Source organism: Netta rufina (genome assembly GCF_964035555.1).
Source record: "Netta rufina genome assembly, chromosome: 1".
Taxonomy (NCBI): Eukaryota; Metazoa; Chordata; class Aves; order Anseriformes; family Anatidae; genus Netta; species Netta rufina.
Window position 1 is genome coordinate 3,457,055 of NC_140123.1, and position 19,245 is coordinate 3,476,299.

At 44.0% G+C, this 19,245-nt stretch overlaps 1 protein-coding gene across 1 annotated transcript in view; it reads right to left on the reverse strand.

Annotated features, from left to right (window-relative positions):
- Window positions 1-19,245, reverse strand: part of PAK1 (p21 (RAC1) activated kinase 1) — a 66,311-nt gene that overhangs the window by 28,483 nt on the left and 18,583 nt on the right. Inside the window, exon 3 of the mRNA XM_084295310.1 lies at window positions 432-642. Within this exon, the coding sequence (XP_084151436.1) occupies window positions 432-621 (190 nt within the window). The 5' untranslated portion in view covers window positions 622-642. The remainder of the gene's footprint in view (window positions 1-431; window positions 643-19,245) is intronic.

Genomic DNA, 19,245 nt, shown 5'->3' on the forward strand with positions numbered 1-19,245 from the left:
ATTTGCTGTTTAAAATAACAAACAAGCAAAAAACTTCTCCTTCCCCACCAAAGGAACTGCCAGTTCCAGCTTTGACTGACCAACCTGTACCTGGTACCAGTGTTTCTATGGTTTTCAAGACCATTAAGGACACGTCAGGGTGGGAGAAGGCAGAGCTAGTGCCACCCTTCAGGATGCTATTCTCATAATTTAAGAAAAAAAAAAAAAAAACAACACGAAAACAGATTAAGAAAAATGGATTAATTGTGGCAAGATTAATCATTAAGAAAACAGATCTACAGCCAGCATTTTATGTACCCAAAAACGACCAAGCTGGCAGTGCAAGAAACAAGAATAAATTATCTTCTAAACCACTGTTAAGCACTAGGTTTTTACTAAGGTCAGAACAAAATGGAGACAGAAGGTTTATAAGAAAAGTCAAAATACTGTACTTTTATCTCCCGGTAAAATAGATCGGTAAAATCGGTCCCTCTTTTTCTTTTCTTCTGGGTTGGGAGGCAGAGGTTTTGAGCCATGGTTCAAAGTCCCTGCGTCTTTGCTTCCCGATCCAATCATGGTGCTGGTGTTTCTCATCGGAGGAGCAGGCGGTTTGTCTTCTGTTTCAACTCCATTGTTGGACATCTTCAGATGTAGAGGCTGTTACTAGGAGAAGGAGAAAGACAAGACATAAGAAGTGGGCTTTTTGTTTGCAAACTAGAATCGCATTTTATCAAAAAAAAAAAAAAAAGAAAAGCATTTTCAACCAAAGCTGAACCTTAAAACAACACAAACCAAATGTCAGCACAACAAATTCTACTCAAGCTCCGAATTATTTCTGTTACCAAGACTATATTCAAGTCTTCCAATTATTACCATAAAAACCTTGTTTCAGGACACAGCCAACCCCATGGAACAGAAATATGGGGTGAGTAAATAAGTAAATAAAAGTAGCAGAGAGCAGCGATACTTGAGAGAAGCCAACCAGCTAAGACCTCTCTGATCCATACTAATTCCACCAAAATCTACGTCAACGGGTTTGCATCAGCCCCCAGCACAGGCAGTAACATGATGAAGAGAGATTGACGTCTGCAGTCAAAGAGCTTTGATGCGGCCGCTCGGGCTCCATCGCTCAAAATCAGCTCAACTGCTGCAGAGGGAGATGGTCAGGAAGGAGCAGAGCTGCATCCTCGTCTTCTCCAACACAGCACTGGTCCCAAGCTGGCCCTGGATTTTCTGCCACTTCAAGCGCAATTCAAGCAGCCAGAAAGTTGACTGCATTTTGTTCCGTTGCAAGGGTCAAACAAAACTGGATCCTCGACATGCACATTAATCCTTAAGTAAATAATCCCTGCTGTGCGGATTTAAAGACGGAAGCTTTCGAACAGGGTAATAGATTATTCGGCAACAACTAGCTTGTTCCACCCAAATGAGCTCAACATTACTTCAGACGCAGCCCGGCTGCAGTGGGATCCTTCTGGAAGCTGAAATTCGCTCGCATTGAGCTCTCAAAAGAAAGTTGGGAGTTAACCAAAGGACAGAAACCAAAAGAGAAAGAATTTTGTTTGGGTGGAAAAGCAGCTCACCAGCTTTCTGCAAAAAGGGAAGACGTTCGCTCAGGGAGAATTATGTGGTAGCAGAAAGTCAGAAGTGGTTTGTTCTCTGCAAGAGAGAAGTTGGGTTACAAGGCCAAAACCGCTACTGGCTTCCAGGGAGCTGCTTTTCCACAGGATGGACTCGAAGGAACCGCACCGAAGTGGATTTTAATACCCTGGGTCACACTTCAAACAGATCCCAAACCCACACCGAGGTCCTAAGCCCAGTGAGTCTTCAGTCTTCTTTGGCCAAGCTACTGATGTTCAGCCTAACTAGCACGATTTGGCCCCAGGGCATGCTTTTCTCCAATTTCCTTTGCTGCATGGAGTCAAGAAAAGCAAATACTGAGTAACAGAAGTCACTCACGAGCAACAGGTTAGACCTTGCAGAAAGCAAGGTTGGTCTGCAAGATCCCCCTTCTTCACATATTTGGTTTCTTTGCACGTGCTCTTAAACAGAAGGGCTGGCAGTGGTGCACAGACCACTTTGGACAAGCCTCCAGACACAGAAGGCTTTTAAAGTTTGATCCCATCCCTGCCAAATTCCTATCCCAACCAAATTGGGCAATGGAATTTTAAATTACAGACTGGCATTTGGGGTATTCGTTTTCATAGTGGGGCAGTTCTGGCATTTGGGAGGGCTGGGGTCGGGGAAATTTGCTGTGCATTTGTCTGGGCGTGCTCTGACACGTGCCCTGTGCATCTCCCATCGCTCTTACTTCAGCCTCGTGCCGTTCTCCGGCGTAAAACTAAGCAGAAATAAGTGGCAGGTGGACTGACAGCATGCAGCGGGCAAGGGACTGTTCTCCCCATCTAAGCAGGGGAAAAAAAAGTCTGAACTAAAACCCAACTGGCAAATTTGGCAGCCGCAGAAGGATGGTAGACAGAACAGAACATAAGAGCAAGTGGCTCTAGGCTGGAGAAAAAGAAGTGAGAGGAGGAGGGAAAATCCCCAGATGACAGGCAGAAGTTGCTGCAGCACTGGGGGAAGGAAAAAGAGAACATAAAAAAAAAAAATAAAGACCACGAAAACCTAAGAAAAACCTCAGGTTGTCAAGCATCCTTCTTCCCAGCTCCACCAGTCTACAAAACCCCAGGGACATCTGCTTTCAGTTTCTTTAGTGCAAGTTTTTCAAAACCCCTCAGTCAGAAAGGATGGAGCACAAGTGATTTACTGTTTCACCGCAGGGCTGGAAACACTGGCAGTACAAGCTCTTGTTTACATTGCGTTATTCCCGGAATGAGAAACTAACTACCGAGAAGTTACATATTTTAACGGACAATACTTGTTTATACCTATTTGATAAGTGCAGCTTTCACGTGGGCAAAGTCTACAGTACAGCCCCTCCTTCCTTCTCCATGGCTCGAGTCCCCAGAAGTCTCGTCATCAAAGCCTTACGTTGTGTGTTATAAGAGGTATTTAAGCTGTTTGGAGATAGTGGGTGGGAGAAATCCTTCAAGCCACAAAATTAAGAGCCTGGCTCTACAGCAGTCGTTCCTTGCAATAAGCTGTACTATCCTAGAGGGTTCCCGAAAAATTTTTTTCCACAATGTATTTAAATGAAGGGGGGGGGGGGAGGGAAATACAAGATCCTGCTTACATGAGTCCTCCCACTGTGATATGGAGATACAGTTTACCCCCAAATTAAGCTAGCCGTCTTTGTTATACTTTAAAATTTTGTCAACTTCAAAGTTTTTGGATGAACTCCTGCCCTGAGAGGATCCCACGCAGCTCTGCAGGGCCTTGCAGCACTGACGGCGCCTACTAAGATGGCAGCCATTTCCCTCACCATAGCCTAGTTGACTGTGCAAATTCTTTTCTCCCTAAAATAACCTCCTACCAGCTCACACATAAGCAGAAGCTAAACAGCTCCCCTCGTGTAAAAGCCCTGCTAAAATTCAGCAGGCGGCCTAGCTTTAGAGCAGCGGTGCTGACGTGAGTCGCCCCGCGCCTCACGATCCATCATGACAGGAATGCAAAGCGTCACTGGATCGAGCTTCCTTCCTTCTCCACACCAGCGTGACCGTGCTATAATCCTCCAGAAATTCATGCTACGTTTTGGTGGCATGGCTATAAAGGAACAATGGGAACGGTTAAACAGCATGTGAACTTTTCAACGGCAGGCAGATGAGGGAGTGCTCTGTAATGCAGGCACGATTATAGTCTACTACATATTAAAACACCTGTAGTCAAACCAAACCACACAGACAGCACTAGGATTTCTGCAGCTATTCAGAAGTACTCGAAGTCAGAAGCCCCAATTGTTTCAGCACACAGTACTCAAAGAAATAGAAGTTATTACATATTGCAATCTAGGACTGCCATGAGCCAAGTCATCACAGCCTTGCGATCTCTTCATCAGCTTCTGAAGCCCATTTGCTTACCCCAGCCTCGACAGAGCCAAACAGCAGAGCTGACAAACTCCCTTTTCACATCTACAACACGCTTCTGCAGACAGGCAGAAGTGACAGACAACCACACACAAGGAGGCAAGAGACTCAGGAAACCGCTCAGCGCTTCAAGACGGGGCAAGAGGCGTTCCTGGAACAGGAGGCAACACCCAAGGTGCCAGCAGCGGCGTTCAAAAGTTCAGAGTACGCGCATGTGTGCAGATCTGATCAAGTCTGCTCATCAGCATGAAGTAGATAAGCCTTCGATTCATGTACTGTCTGCCTCTAGCTTGCCTGTAACCATAGGCCCAGGCTCCTCAGCTGTTCATCCAGCAGAGCAGGACCCTGATATTATGTGGAGCCTCGTGGCACTACTGCATGTGACGTACACAAAAGAAACAAAAAATGAGAACAAAGATCCTTTATTTATGCCATTTTTCCCTCTGGCAAACCAGCTCACTTCAAACCTGATGCTCCACGGTGAACTGCAAGTTTCTATCTAGCCAGTTGTGTTTTCTTTGCATTCCTTTAGCAAGACAGGCGAGTGACTGATTGCTAAAACAGAAAGTAATTAAAAAGTCACAGGAGCTGAAACCTACGCTACAGTAGATGCCATAAAGATAACTATGTCCAACGCATACTAATTGCTGGAGTCAACACAAAAACTCATAAAAGAGCCATCTATAATTCATGCAGTCTGGCAAGGCAGTAGCTGTAAGTTACTCACTGCAACTTCCAGACGAATAAACTATATTAAACAAGAGAGGGGGAAGGGAGATGCTCAGCAACTTTTTTACTTTTTTTCCCCCAACTCTGCCTACTGCCAGAAAGAAATCTCATATTTTTCTGAAATGATGTTTTTCTGTTGTTGTGAATGAGGAAAAAAAGTCTTGACCATTAAAAAAAGGTAAAAGGCTACCTTTAAGTGAGTTGATCCTAATCACAGCAAGCACTTTACCTCTGCACCAGCGTCCCTGTATCCTTTCACTCCCTGGCTGGAGCCTGCTCGTGCACACAGACAGTTAAAATCTCCTTCCTCCTTGCACTGTCACAGTCGAAAGGCTGGCCCCTGCTTTGTTCAAACACTTTGCAAGCAGCCGAGATTCCCTCCCCGTGTGTCACGCTTTCACACAAATCCCAGCAGAAAATTAACGGCACCGTTTACCAGCTGGGTTTCAACACAGGATGAAAAGACATTCATTCATTTTTTCTTTTCATTTTCACTTCACGTGGGATTAAGCTGCAGTCCCGAGCACAGTCTCGCATTGAAAGAAAGGCACCCCAAGCGTGTTCCACCTGGAAAGGAGGCAGGACACATGTCCACATCCTCCAGCAGACAGCGGATGGGGATCTGGGACACACACTGCCACAGAAATGGGCAGCAGCCAGCCAGACGTCCCAGGGGAAGGCAGACTGATGGTCACAGTTAGAAATGATTGGGAAAAAAAAAAAAAAAAAAAAGAACAAAACAAAACAGTAACTGGAGCATCTAGCTGACCCCCCCACCACTTACTGCATATCTGAGTGCTGTGCAAGCGTACCAATTAAACAAAAAGTCAAGGGCCATCAGTGCATCAGCCCAGACTCAACATTTACATGTGAATAATTCCTAAATAAGGAGAAAAACGAGTTTTAGCAAAGTTGTAATTAATAAAGAATTAGAAAGCAACAGTGCTTACTTGTCCGTCTCTAGGATTCACCTGTTAGAGCCCTGCTGCTGCTGCAGGCACCTAAAGACGCTGATAAAAACACTAAATCAAATGAAGCAATAATTAAATCACTTTTAAAAAATTACACATTTAGAAGGGAATGTATCCACTCCTGCAACCCGAGTGGGTGGGGATGAGAAGGGGGCAGAAGGAGACACTCTCATGGCCCAGGGCCAACTCCTGGTTGCAGACTTGCTCCCCTGCCAGCCCCATTTCCATAGCACTAGACATAAAGGATAATGGATCAGTTACAACTCAACAGGAATGCCGGAGGAGTCCCCAGCTTGGAATTTTAAAAGCCAAAAGGCAGGAGGGTCCTTTTAAACATCGCTTTTTAATGCAACCCCATTCATTTGGGCTAACTGCAAGAGCTGCTGGTGAGATCCCGCAGGCTGTGTTTTGCAGAAGAACAGCATCGGGACCACAGCGGGCACCACTTTAGGGCAGGAGATCTGCAAAACCTCCTCCTGGGCAGCGATACGTGCCAACCCACCGCACCACACGGATAGATAGGCTTCGAAGGAAGAGCAGCCTAATTATAACCGCTCGATTCCTAGCAACAGAGCAGAGTTCTCCTTTCATTCAAGCTAAGGAAGACGATTTTTGTTCTGCTTTAAATAATCAAAGTGCAGCCCTCACCAGCCTCCACGGCACGGACCCACGCGTGGTAACTGTTACAGTGACCCAGACACAGGGAAGGTTTCAGTAGCATCCAGGCAGGTCAAGCCCTTTCCACTGGATTAGGCTCAAATCCAGCACTGCAGAGAGGCAATGCCAGCTCAAATTGCCCTGCTTCAACTTCGCTTTGGTTGTTTCGTGAATAACTGGCAGCGGCAGACAAGAAGTGTTGCACAACCCATGCCCAAATACCTGCAGTCCACGATGAGCTCACCTTACCTGCGCCCGAGCAGCTCCAGGAGGCTGCAGAGCCTGGCTACAGCTCTTCCCATCCCTCTGTAGCAGCCTGTAACAGCATTAACACCCCACGAGAAAAAAACTGCATCCATGTTAAAAAAAAATCTAAAAATCCAATCTGAGACAGAAGGAACCAAGAGGAGCATATTTTAGAAGTTCTCAGCCCACAAATCATCCCCTTTCTTTCCTCCTCTCCAGAAATGCCATCTCCCAGCCCCCTGCTACATGCCTGAACGAGCAAGCCTGCTGCTGCAGATGCCGGTGCAGGCTCCTTTTCCCGGCGTGGTATGGAGCAGCCTTGGCTCCCATTCCCCTCGAGCTCCCACGGCACGGCACAGCTTCGAGTGCAGAAGTCAAAGGAGCGAGCAGAGTCAGAGCTTGCTAAACAGGGTGGTGAAAATAAAGGCCTTTTATATTAAACCATACCCAGAACCTGAATAAGCAGGTTTCCTGGAGGAAATCTGTGTTCCGGAGGAAATGACTAGATGCATCATAAAGAAAATATATTAAAACACAAGTTAAACACACCACCGCTGCTCTCCACGTAAGCTATTTGGCTCCGCGTCCAACTGCATACTAGCAGCAAAAGCACTGAAAGCTACCAAATTACGAATCATTTCTCCATTGCAAAATTTCCAACCCAGAAGATGAACCCAGAGCTCAGAATTAAGCCCCATTATCCCCTAATGTGGAATAATTACTAGTACAAGGAGTAACCTCCCACTTCCACGGTGTAGCTCAAATGGAAATCTCCTTCTCTACACCTCTGGTCAAAATGGAAAGGGTGCTTGTAAGCCGTGGAGGATGACAAACTCTTCTACAGGATTAACACCCCTTGTAATGGACAATACTGATAACGTGAGCTGAGCAAGGTTTGCTAAATGGGATTTGTCTGGCATGAGACAGATATTTTGTGTAAATCTAAAAATATACAGCTTCGTTCAACTATAAAACTTTCTAATAAGCACCTGCCTGAAGGAATTGAGAGCAGATTTCGAAGGTAAATAGCTGTATTGATCCTGAACGTCTTACTCAGGTTTTAAATACACATCCGTATCTGCAAGATCACAGCATGTGTGCCTACCTCTTGATAAATGCAGAGATTTGGCATTTGCTATTTAGCAACAGGGGCAAGGATGAGAAAAACATCAGAAAACTAAAAAGTGGCCAGGTCAAGGCAGAAACATCCCACATCCACAGAGGACACTGTAGGGCAATGGTTAGCAATGAGCCACAGTATGTAAATTGCAGAAAATTTGTAATAACCTGAAAAAGGTGAATTTTTCTGAGAAGAGGCACCCAGATCTCTGCAATGAGGAATCCTATGTTTTAAGGGTCAAATCCTTTCCAACTCCATCCAACTCCCTTTCCAATGGGAAACTGCAGAGCAAGAAAACACCAGCATCGTTAGTGGGTGAAGCTGCCCAAAAGCCTCAATTAGACCGAGGGGGAAATGCCACAACAGTTCAGCGCTAATTGGAAATGCAAACATTTATCATCGGAGTAGGGCTCCACTCTGTGTAGCCCCATTGTCTTCGCTGCAGCTAATGACAGGAGGAAGCCCTGCGCTCAGTAGCATTTATGTAACAGACTGGTGAAGCTGTCACATTCCCTTAATTGCTAGCCAGGATTTTCATGCTGGCAGTGGTTTTCACTTACATGAACTCACGGAAATTGCTTCAGCTGCACACTGCTCCCCTGAAGTTCTGGTTTGTCTTCAAGGCTGGGGAAAGTGGAAGAACGAAGACTTTCCCAAGACAAAATGAGCTCTGCATCAAGCACGAGGGTTCAGCTGACGAACTGAATGAAGAGTTGAGAAAACCAAGTTCGAAGACCAAAAGGCTTAATTTAGCATCAGTGGACAATTCAGGAATTGCACATAAATATCCTTCAAGCTTGCAACAATTACTCCTTCAATTATCACACGTGCAATGCTGGAAAAGCAGTTCAGTTAAAAGGCAGGATGAGGAAGCCTGAGGTAGGTTAGGACTTCTTGCTTTTACCAAAAGGACTGCAGAACGTTTCCAAGTCCATTAAAAATCATCATCCTTTAATTTCATGAGCAACATTTTGTTTTTAGGAGGTACCTTCAGACCTTTTATCACATCCTTTACTCGGATCCCAGTGGTCCTCACTGTACATAAGTAGAGAACAGAAAGCTCTGTATGTCTGGTGCAAAGGATCTGCACACAACTCAGCCTTAGTCCTCAGTTAAATAAAGCCCATGAGTGAACGGAATGATTTTTACTGCACTGAACAAAAGAAAACATAAGAACATCACTTACTAAAACAGCTGACACATTTTAAGGCACCCGATAAGGAGTAGGAGTTAAGGAGACCAGAAATAGTAAGACAGGTTTTCCTTAATTTCTTCATGCAAGTTTTTCTGAGGCACGGCTCTTCTTATCCTGTCTTCGTACTGCAATTACCTAAAATTACCTAAGCAGCTGTAGGTAGGACACATGGATCTTCACTACTACGTATTTAAACTTCGTTCTCTCTCATGAACAGGCAACATCAGCTGCAGCCACAAAACCAAATCCTACCAAGACCTATCAAGCTCCTATACACAGCCCTGTAAGCGTGCGCAGCAAGCAAATGCCTTCTTTCAACCCAATTCCCATGGGATGGATATCTACGTCATAGAATTAGCAACAAAACTAATACAACCTGCAAATTCAGCAGAATTCAGGCTTCACCGATGGATGGACTACCAATATTTATGCTTTATGTATCTCAAGACTGCTTTGTCAGGTTGCTTCTATCTCCGCTCCGTCCTTAAAATGCTGCCAAGACAGCTCTGTACACAGCATTGTCTTTTAGTGTTAGCCTAAATTCATCAGATTTCCAAAACCAAGACAACCAAAAACTGATGTTTTAGGAAGCTGTATGAGTCGAGGTGTTTTGTTTAGTGTAGTGTTATCTCCCATCACTGTAAATCACCTTGCTTAAGTCTCATTGCTGCTTCCTGCTAAAGTAATCAGCACGTGAATTAGCATCCCTACGAGAGCACAGCATGCAGCAGATCAAAATGCAGAGTTTTATGATCATCCTTCCGTAATTCCAGTAATGAAGAGTCAAGGACACTCTATCAGCACATACTCATGGAGGTTCCTCCTACCTACCTATAATCCTAAAGCTTCCTCAGCATCCAGGCATTCAAAACAATTCTCATTTCAGCCTCAACCCCAGGCTACCTGAAGAAATCTCAGAGTTCGTCCCTAGGCAAACCCAAGAGGAATGAATAGGGCTGCGCTTCCCAAATGGATTTTGTCCCGTCCACCTAATAGCATTTAATTCCTGCCTTGTGTGCCCCCTGTCTCCCTCTTTATTGAGGTTCACATTTGTACACGCAGCACAACCCACACAAGCTCCCCTCTGCTTAGAGGGATGCTGCTAAGCGAAATATGCTGGCTATGGGAAAGGAAATCCTATGGATCAATCCAGACCAGAACATGACCCAACAGCGTAAATAAATCCTCTCCTTTACAAGTACGAGGCTGCTGCTTCCACTCTTTCTCTCCAGTCATTTCCTTCCCACTGAGTTTTTCCCCATTCCAGGTTATTTTTGTACCGCTGGTATTTGTAGGTGCTGACCACAGCCTCTCAAGACATGCACGTTTGGCTGCTTATTTATAACAAAAGCCACTTCGGGCTGTTGTTTCTCTTTGAACACTCTTCAATGTACATCCAGTTTTATCTGAGGAGCTTAAATATTCTCCTTTAACCACAGTCTCAAAGTCTTACCAGTCTCTGTTGCTCTATTAAAACATTACAAAACAGACATCTAAATTTGTAGCCTGCTGTTCGACGACGTCCCTTTTAGCTTTAAAAAATAAAAGCTGGATTTGAGCCTGATGTAAATGCTTTAAATTTTTTGACAGGGTTTGAATTTACATCCCAATACGTGAAACTTTGCCTGAGGGTTTTGATCCTCAGCACAATTCAAGTCCACAAAACCGTAACGCTGTGGTTCTGATAAAGCTGAACCAAGGTGTCTTGAACAGAAGTGGTCAAATCCCAAATCGTGCTTCTTTGAAAAAGGTGCTTAAAAAGAAGTCCTGAGCAAATCAGCCCCCAAGTCTGTCTTTTTAATATCCTACTTTATCAGCAGACAGCTTATGCCTTAGATCCAAGATGATGTATGGTCTCCAGCCCCTGCTCAGCTGGCTCCTAACCATTTCTCCCCCCCACAACATCTGTATTCTGGATATTTCCTTGGAGATTCATTAACTGCTCCTTCCTCAAGGGCTGAGATTATTGGTGTTTTTCTCAGTCTACATTTCCAAGCGTTTAAAAGACCTGTCAGGGCAGAGAAATAAATAAATACAGAAAAAAAAATCAATTTATCATTCTCTGCCAAGATATCCTACGTAAAGATAAGACTTGAATTCTGGCTGATGTTTTTTAAGGACCATTTTCTATCTTGCACACAGCCTGTATATCATTTACATACTATTTCACTCTCTTGTTTAATGCCAGTGTCCTCAGAGGCAGAGGGTGAATTAGAATACTGGAGTCTCTAATTTACGAGGTAATTAGACCAATAACAACATACCAGAGCTGAACGTATGCTAAGGATAATCTACTTAGAATTCTACTTTAATTAAAAACCAGTCATATAATCCTATTGTTCTGAAGATTAATTTAGGTGTGGTTCTAATACACCACTTTTTTTTTTTTTGAATCTTTTAGTTCCGCACACACACAAAAAAAAATAAAATTAAAACCACCACAAACCACCAGACAAGTCCTTTCTGTACTTCTCTCCCAACTGAAGAGCTCAGAAAATTAGAGAAATAAATGTTCCAATGTCAATCAGTCACTCATTAAGCCACTTTAAAAATATAATAAAACAATGTGAGTTGTAAGGAAATACCTCTCAGGCCAGCTAATACAATTTTTCTATTTTTTACCCCACTAAGAATTTCTATTTTTAGAAATGTTTACCCTTTTTTTTACACTTTACCCTTGAAAAAGAAATCTTTGCCAAGGGCTTTCTTTTGTCACATTTCAAACTTTTTGACAAAGGAGGACTAAAAGAAAATACGCCTCTTCTACAGCTGCGTGGTTTACATGAATTTATTTGAGAGAGAGAGAAGAGATATTTCAAAACCCATCCTTCACTTCCCAGATTTGCTCTCACATGCTCTGTGGGGCCCTGCTGCATCACAAACATTTCATCCATCGGAGCCAGCACAGAGCCAGTTACCTGAAAGTGGCACTGAACTGGGGTCCAGGAGAAGAGGAAAGAACAAGCAGGACTCCAAGGAGTGGGTTATACAGCACTGAGTGTGTATAGATACACATATATACACACAGAATCACAGAATCATTAAGGTTGGAAAAGACCTCCAAGACCATCTGGTCCAACCATCCCTCTACCACCAACGTCACCCTCTAAAGATGGTTAAACACACGACTGTAATGGCACAGTTAAGGCATGCAGGCATGGGTAACACCAAATTTGGGACTAGGATTTCAACAGCTGCATCTACAAGATTGTTAAGTATTAGTAAACAAAAATATCGACAAAATATTTAGGATAATTTTCCTATTGTGTGTCTCAGTAGATGGCTAAAACTTGGTGGCAAGAAAGATTAAAGTCATCTAGCAGAAACTTTCTGATGAAAACAGAGGATATGCTTGGAAATTTCTATATTTTAGTGATTTTTGTTTGAACTCATCCAATAAATTCCACATTTTTATGTTACAATAAAATACTTCCTCTAACCAAGTTGGATGGTTCATCAAACCAAGGAAGGAAAACATTTCTCAATACACGGAACGAAATAAATACATCAATATCACAATCTGTGTCAGACTCAAAAAAGACTGCTTTTATACAACCGATACATACGTCTACCTTTGGAAATGTTATATAAAAAATATATCTGCATACATGCAACTTGCACCACCCAAGTAACTCACCCTATCGTGTGTATTCCCAGAGTGTGACTACGCATCATATGACAATTTATATAGCAATTATCCTCAAGTCATATAAAGTACTAAAAGGTTGTAAAAAACTATAAAGCGTTATAGACAGCGCTGAGTTCATATAATATGGTATTCATATAATATGGTATTACGCATTGTCTAGCTACTTCTGTGGGTATACTTACATCTGATCTCATTCCTACCAACTGGAATCCGTATTAATTAAAAAAAAATAAAAATAAACCAAGCCCTAGAGGCACATAAATAAGATCGTTGCCCAAATCCATGCTTACCTCACACATACAGGTCATTCAGCCACTAAAATTCACTGTATGGAAATGCACTTAAGGATTAAAAGAGACAAGAAAACCAGGCTACACTTCTCGAGCATATTTCCTCTTTCTGGAGGCATCTGGGAGGGAGGGCCATGCCTTCCAGCAAAGGTTAACCTCACAATTTCCCTTCGTGTTTCAGAAACAAGACATTCAAGGTCTTCCAACTCGATAAACAGAAATACTCCTCTACAGAAGCTTTTTTTTCCACCAGGTCACCCCACAGACCACACAGTGGTGGGTCCCCAGTCATCTCCTTATCGCGCTGAGCCATGAAGGCTGCCAAACTGATCTCCAAACGCCTCTGGCCTATGGAGAAGATGCCAAGAGACAGGACTAATGAAGTTTCTGAACCACCTGGAATATCTTAGCAGTATTTATTTTTGGTGTTTGAGTGTAGATGTCCAACCAAGTGGTGGGTAGATGAAGGTTTTGCTCATGTTGGTATTTAGCAGTACAAACGGGCTAAGGCCCTCCTGCTTCCTCCACAGCCTGCCTCCCTCAAACACGGGGGGGAAGTCAGGGAGGGTGGTTTCAGTGTCCCTAGTGCATGCGATTATCATAAATTGTGAACATTTTCCTCGTTACACAGCCTTAGACCCTGAAAAACCCTGCCTGGAGAAACAAAAGCTCAGTTCCTCATGCCTGGACAGGGAATAGACCCAGAGGAGAAGACAGGCAAGTGCTTCTCCTCCCTTCCCATGCCCAGAAGAACCATTTATACTCAAGTATAACATTTATACTCAAGGACAACACCATAATGAAGCAGCTCTTGCAAGCAGAGGCAGCAAGGCTTTCATTTAGCCTCATGAATCCACAGAATTAAGCACGAGCAGCCAACGTGACCATGACACGGCCTTGCAGGACCACCACCATGCCGAAGCTTGGTCAGTAGGGCCAAACCCCGTCTCATATGAACAAATTCAGTGCCGAATTTCGTTGTGTAAGGCAACAGGACCTCTGGCAAGAGCACCTCTGAGTCTGGCTCATGATGCGAGTATGAAGCTGAGGAGGAGGGAATACTTGGTTTGAACCCTCTCTGTAACATCAGTGTTTGCACATCACTAATTGTGATAATCACTATGATGGGAGAGTTGAAGAAAAAAGTGATGCATCTATCAGCCACTTTCAATGAACCAAACCTTTACAATTTCACAGTTTTGGGGCCAGAACGCCATCAATGCAGCAAGATCCACGTGCTTGCAGCTCTTCTAGGACTTCAGAGAGTAAGTACAGCTGACACAGACATTAAAAAACGCAGTGTTTGCTCGTTTCTCAGGGGGATTTAAACAGCAGGTGAGTGGGGCTGGTCTGTGGGACATGACCCTTTTTTATTTCAGCTATTTAGATGCAAATTGTTCTCCCTCCCTCCCCCCCTCTCAACACCATCTGTTAGCCCAGAGGTTGAGACTATGCCTAGGGTGTGGGTTTGGGGGAGGGCGTAGAAATAAAGCATTGAGAAAATTGCAGTTGATGCCCCGATCTCCTCTGGGGCGCAGTTTAGGGGGGAAAAAAATCACTTTGCAATACTATTGAATTACAAAAGGATTTTTCTCTCATTCTTCTACTGCACTCTGACTACTGAGCCCATGGGTTTCCTTCCCTGGAAAGCATTTCCTGCCCAGATTTTGGCCAACGACCAACTTTATACAGTGACACAGAGTGGGCTGTAAGGTCAGCACAGGGCGCAAGCTGCTGTTTGAGCAAGTATCAGAGCTTCAAGGAATTAAAATGCCAAATAATAACAGACAAAGATGATGAAGGGACTGGAGCATCTTTCATATAAGGGGAAGCTGGGAGAGCTGGGGCTGCTCAGCCTGCAGAAGGCAAGGCTCAGGATCTTATCACTACGAGTAAATACCTGATATGGGGCGTAAAGATGGAGCCAGGCTCTTCTTGGTGGTATGTAGCAACAGGACAAGAGGCAATGGGCACAAACTGAAATACAGGAAATTCTGTTTAAATGTACAAAGAACAAAAAAAAAAAATAAAAAATAAATCAACCTTTTTTACTGCAGGGAGTCAGAACCTGGAAAAGGTTGCCTCAAGAGGCTGTAGAGTTGCTATCCTTGGAGCTGCTCAAAACACAACTGGACATGGTCCAGAGCAAACTGCTCCGGCTTGCCACAGCTTTGAGCAGGGAGGGTGGACAAGATGATCCCCAGAGGTCCCAACCTCACCAAGCTACTAAAAGTGGCAGGGAGCTTCTAACAGAGAGAGGCACCCACTTCAACTTATGTGAAGCAAGTGGATTTTCCGTCAGCAGTGTTCAAGGCCCCAGTCTAGTAATGAAGATAAATGAAACCTGATGATATGTAACAGCCTTGAGCAGAAAAATCAGCAAAGGACTTGGGATCAGCACTACAACACCCTCATTTTGAGGTTTAGCATCTAGACTACAGTCCTGGTAGTTGGGAGATGTAAGCTCTTGTCCCAGTTATTGCACTGGCCTAGTTTGTGGTTCTGGAGGCATGGAGGGGGAAGGACCAGCACAAGTCACTTGCTCTGCCTTCCTCCAACAAGTCAGCCAACTCTTTAGAAGAAGGACAATTCAGGTCGTTAAAGAACACATAGCATGAAAAAATTCTTGCAGGTGCTTCTGCAACTGCAGTTACCAGAAGGCACACATTCTTGGTTTAAAACAAAACAAACAAAAAAAAAAGCCCAGAGCAAACTGTATGCAATTGTGCTGGGAAACTCAGGAGCAGAGCGTAAAGGGCAGGGGGGAAACAGAGGGATGGAAAACCCCTTTTTCCCCTCTTGGGAGCCCAAATGATGTGACTCCCTACCTCGAAGTATGAATAAGCACAGACCATGTCCTAAGGAGAAGCAGAGAGGGAAGAAAATACAGACAGCGTGAGCTTGGGAGCCTCCAAAATCTTTAAAGCACTTGGGACATTGTTTTGTTTCTTTTTTGGGGGGTGTTGCCAACACAAACACAGCATTTTCCTCTTTCTTGCACGGACAGAAGCAGCCAGAAGAGAGTATGATCTCAACTCTGTGGTGCCAGTCAGGAATTCCCAAGTATCTAGGTCTAAGCTATTAACTTCTCAAACATATGAAATTCAGAATTTTATGCTGGAGAGAAATATTCTGACAAAATCTGGAGGCATTTCACAGAAACATTCTCCGGAAAATACATACAGAAATAAAAATCAAATGTCTGGCAAAAGTTATTTCAATAAAGTTGTGTTGGTATTTTGAGAGAATTTTAAAATTTCCATTTTAAAATAAAAGTGGTTCTATTTTCTCCCTTTATGAAGGGGAGAACCTTGAGAAGAGCAGAGTTTCCCTACAGAATGGAAGTCTTCTTTATCCACTGCTCTAAAGCACCAGCTAATTTCTATTTTCAGATCGCTGGCAGTTCACCAACATTATTGAGAATTTAAAGAATACTTACTGGAAATGATTTTATTTATTTAACCAACTTCTTGATCACAAATCCAACCACGTTTATGAACTTTAAGGGCCGTAACCCTGCAGTTTGGTCTGTAATACAAGATACTGTCAGTCTCGTTAAGTTTAAAAAGACAGAAAAGGGCATCTGGGACAGCTAAGGGGAACTTGGCCTTAATGCCAGCGAGCCGCCCACTGAAAACAGTGGGTGTCTGGCCCAAATTGGGATTTCAGGATTTATCCCGTCATGCCCTCTAACACCTCCCACACTGTGCTACCTGACAGCTTCTGAAAACTGGCAAAATGTGCAGGATAAGCTGACATCATCTGAGGTGAGGTTCCCAAAGGTGTACCTGTGTACACACACGTATATCCTGGCAATTCCACATTAGTGGAGTTTTTAGCACGCTGATTTTAAAAGCACACAGCCTTCAAGTGACTCAGTGCCAAGCAAACCAGGCTTTAAAATGCAACAAAAATAAAAATAAAAAGCATTTGCATCCGTAACATCACCGAAATTGTGCAGTAATCCCCCACGTTCGCTTCCCTGCTGCTATCAGCTAAGTAACACCAACGACTGAAGTGCTTTTTTAGAGCCCCTTTCCAGCATATGCACCACCACCACCTCCCAAATCGGAGTCTTCTCCCACAGGTACCTTCAGAACAGCCCTAAAATAATTCCTGCTCCCCCTCAGCATGCCTTGGGAGAAGGTGGATGGGATTTGGTGCCAGGCAGCAGTGAGGTCGGACGGTGCCTTTGTGCCCAAACAGCAGGGATGCTCAGGAAACCAGCATGCTGGTCTTTCCTTATCCCCGTTCCACGCTCTTATCTGGTCAATATTTGCTAACCATATGCCTGAGTTGAACATTTCCCTCAAGGGAAATGAGGTTATCAGCCCTGGTCGACCCAACCTGACCTTTATCTCACAGCGAGCCAAGCAACAGGCGGTTCATGCAAGGGCTTCGTGCGGTATCGCTGCTCCGGAGGGGCCTGGATCCTGCCCAAATCGAAGTCACGGATTTCACAGTTCTTAAATTTATTTAGATCCCTGGAGGTGATGGATCCTTTATTCAGATCCCTGGAGGCACACCACAGGGGCTTGCAAGTGACAGGATCCACACCTAAAAGCCAAAGTCGAATCATTTCCCCTCAAATAACCACTGCAGCAACTGGGACACCGCATTTAAGGACTCAGTCCAGACTCCAGTTGTCACAACAGCTCCCTGACACAACAACCAACACCGCCACTTCAAAAGACAGCCAAGGGAAAGTTTGTCAGCGGATCCTTCAGGGACTGAAATGTGACTCACTTTGGAACAAAAGAGTCAAAACAAAGCACAGGGCCTGCTGAAGAGACAGGGCAGGTTGTAAAAGCAGCACCGAGTTACCAAATGACAAAGACTTCCACAGATGACTTGTCACACTCATATTTTACCCTGAAACCAGTCATTCCCTTAAGGCAACCTTACCATCCAAATGCAAGAGAAGCCTGACTCAAAGAAAAAAAAATCAACATAGTTTTTGTATTCATGACTTGCATTTTCTAGCTAGGAAACCTTTGGAGCAGGCAAAAGCCTGCCTGTCCTCTGCTTCACAAACCCTTGATACCATGATCCCATTTTTAAAACACTGCCTCTTTGAAATTCAAAGGCATAAGTAATTCTGCCATGCTATTGAAAACCACACAGCAACACGAAATTACAATTTATTGCATACAAGCCCATTAAACTATTACTTACAGCATAACAAGCAGCAGCTGCACAGATACCACTGCCACCGCCAAGCAGAAAACCAAGGAAATTCATCATCACTGGCCCCTGGAAATTGAGCTGGAGAAGCTGGACTGTTACTGCTTGGCAGCCAGAAAGACTTCAGTACCTCAGCTAACACAGCTCTTGTCCCCTAACTATCGTGCCCACTTTTATAGTCAATAAAACAGAGGGCCCCTTAACTTCAAAAGTGATTTTTTTAAGACAAAAGCAGCAGAAAGCTTTGCAAACAATGTGAAAGGACAAAGAGAGGGGTCTGTGCGTTGGTCAGTAGGGCGCTCATCGTCCCACATAGCCACGGGAGAGCAGAGCTCATAAAATCAGAAGTGGTTTTGCTTTCACAGAGGGATGCGATGCAACAAGGGAATGCAGTAGTGGAGCAGTCAGAGGCCAAACGAGAAGGCAGGCAAGCCAGCCAGGACAAAAAACCTGCAGTCTAGACGAATTCAGCTTCTCTGAAGCTTTTTATTTTCCCTTCCTCTTCCAGAGTTAAAATTAGGATGGTATCGGTTCCTCTTTCCTAAATGGAAAGCCCTCAGAGAGCAAACCGGGTTTCAAAGCTTTCTAACAACTTCACAGGCCACACCACCAGAACTTGCTGCTTAACACCGACGCGTTCAGGGCATCCCAGGCTAGTCCTGGAAGCAGACCAGGGCTACAGTGGGATGCTTTCCAGGGGTATTTTAAGAGAACAGAATCAAATTGCCACACAAACACTAATTGCCAAGTCTCAATCTAACAGTACGACAATTTGCTTGACGTGTTTTATTTCAGAGGACGGGCCGGTGGAGAAATATTTCCTTGTTACTAATGCATCCAAGGGCCCTGACACAATGTTCATATCTCTGGTAAGGGGATGGACTGCTTTTCCTTCAAGTTCTGCTTCTGACAACGAAGTATTACAAATTCTTTGCATAGCCTGGAAAAATAAGATTATATATATGTATATATACACATATATTTGGATGGGCTAAGTTTAAGTCACTCATTAGTAGGAAAGATGCAAAGCAGTACTCTTAAATGACATATTCCTTCCCAAAATCCATAATTAGGAGCAGAGGATGTTTATTTTTTTTGTTTTCTTTCTCAGGAGTCCATTCAGAAAGCCAGCCTGCAAGACATTTGCTGAATATCTGGTCCCTATGTTACCTGGCACTTTCAGTTTTTGCAACCCACTTGGCAGTGAATCAGCTGGGAAGCGGGATTTTGCTGACCCCAGCT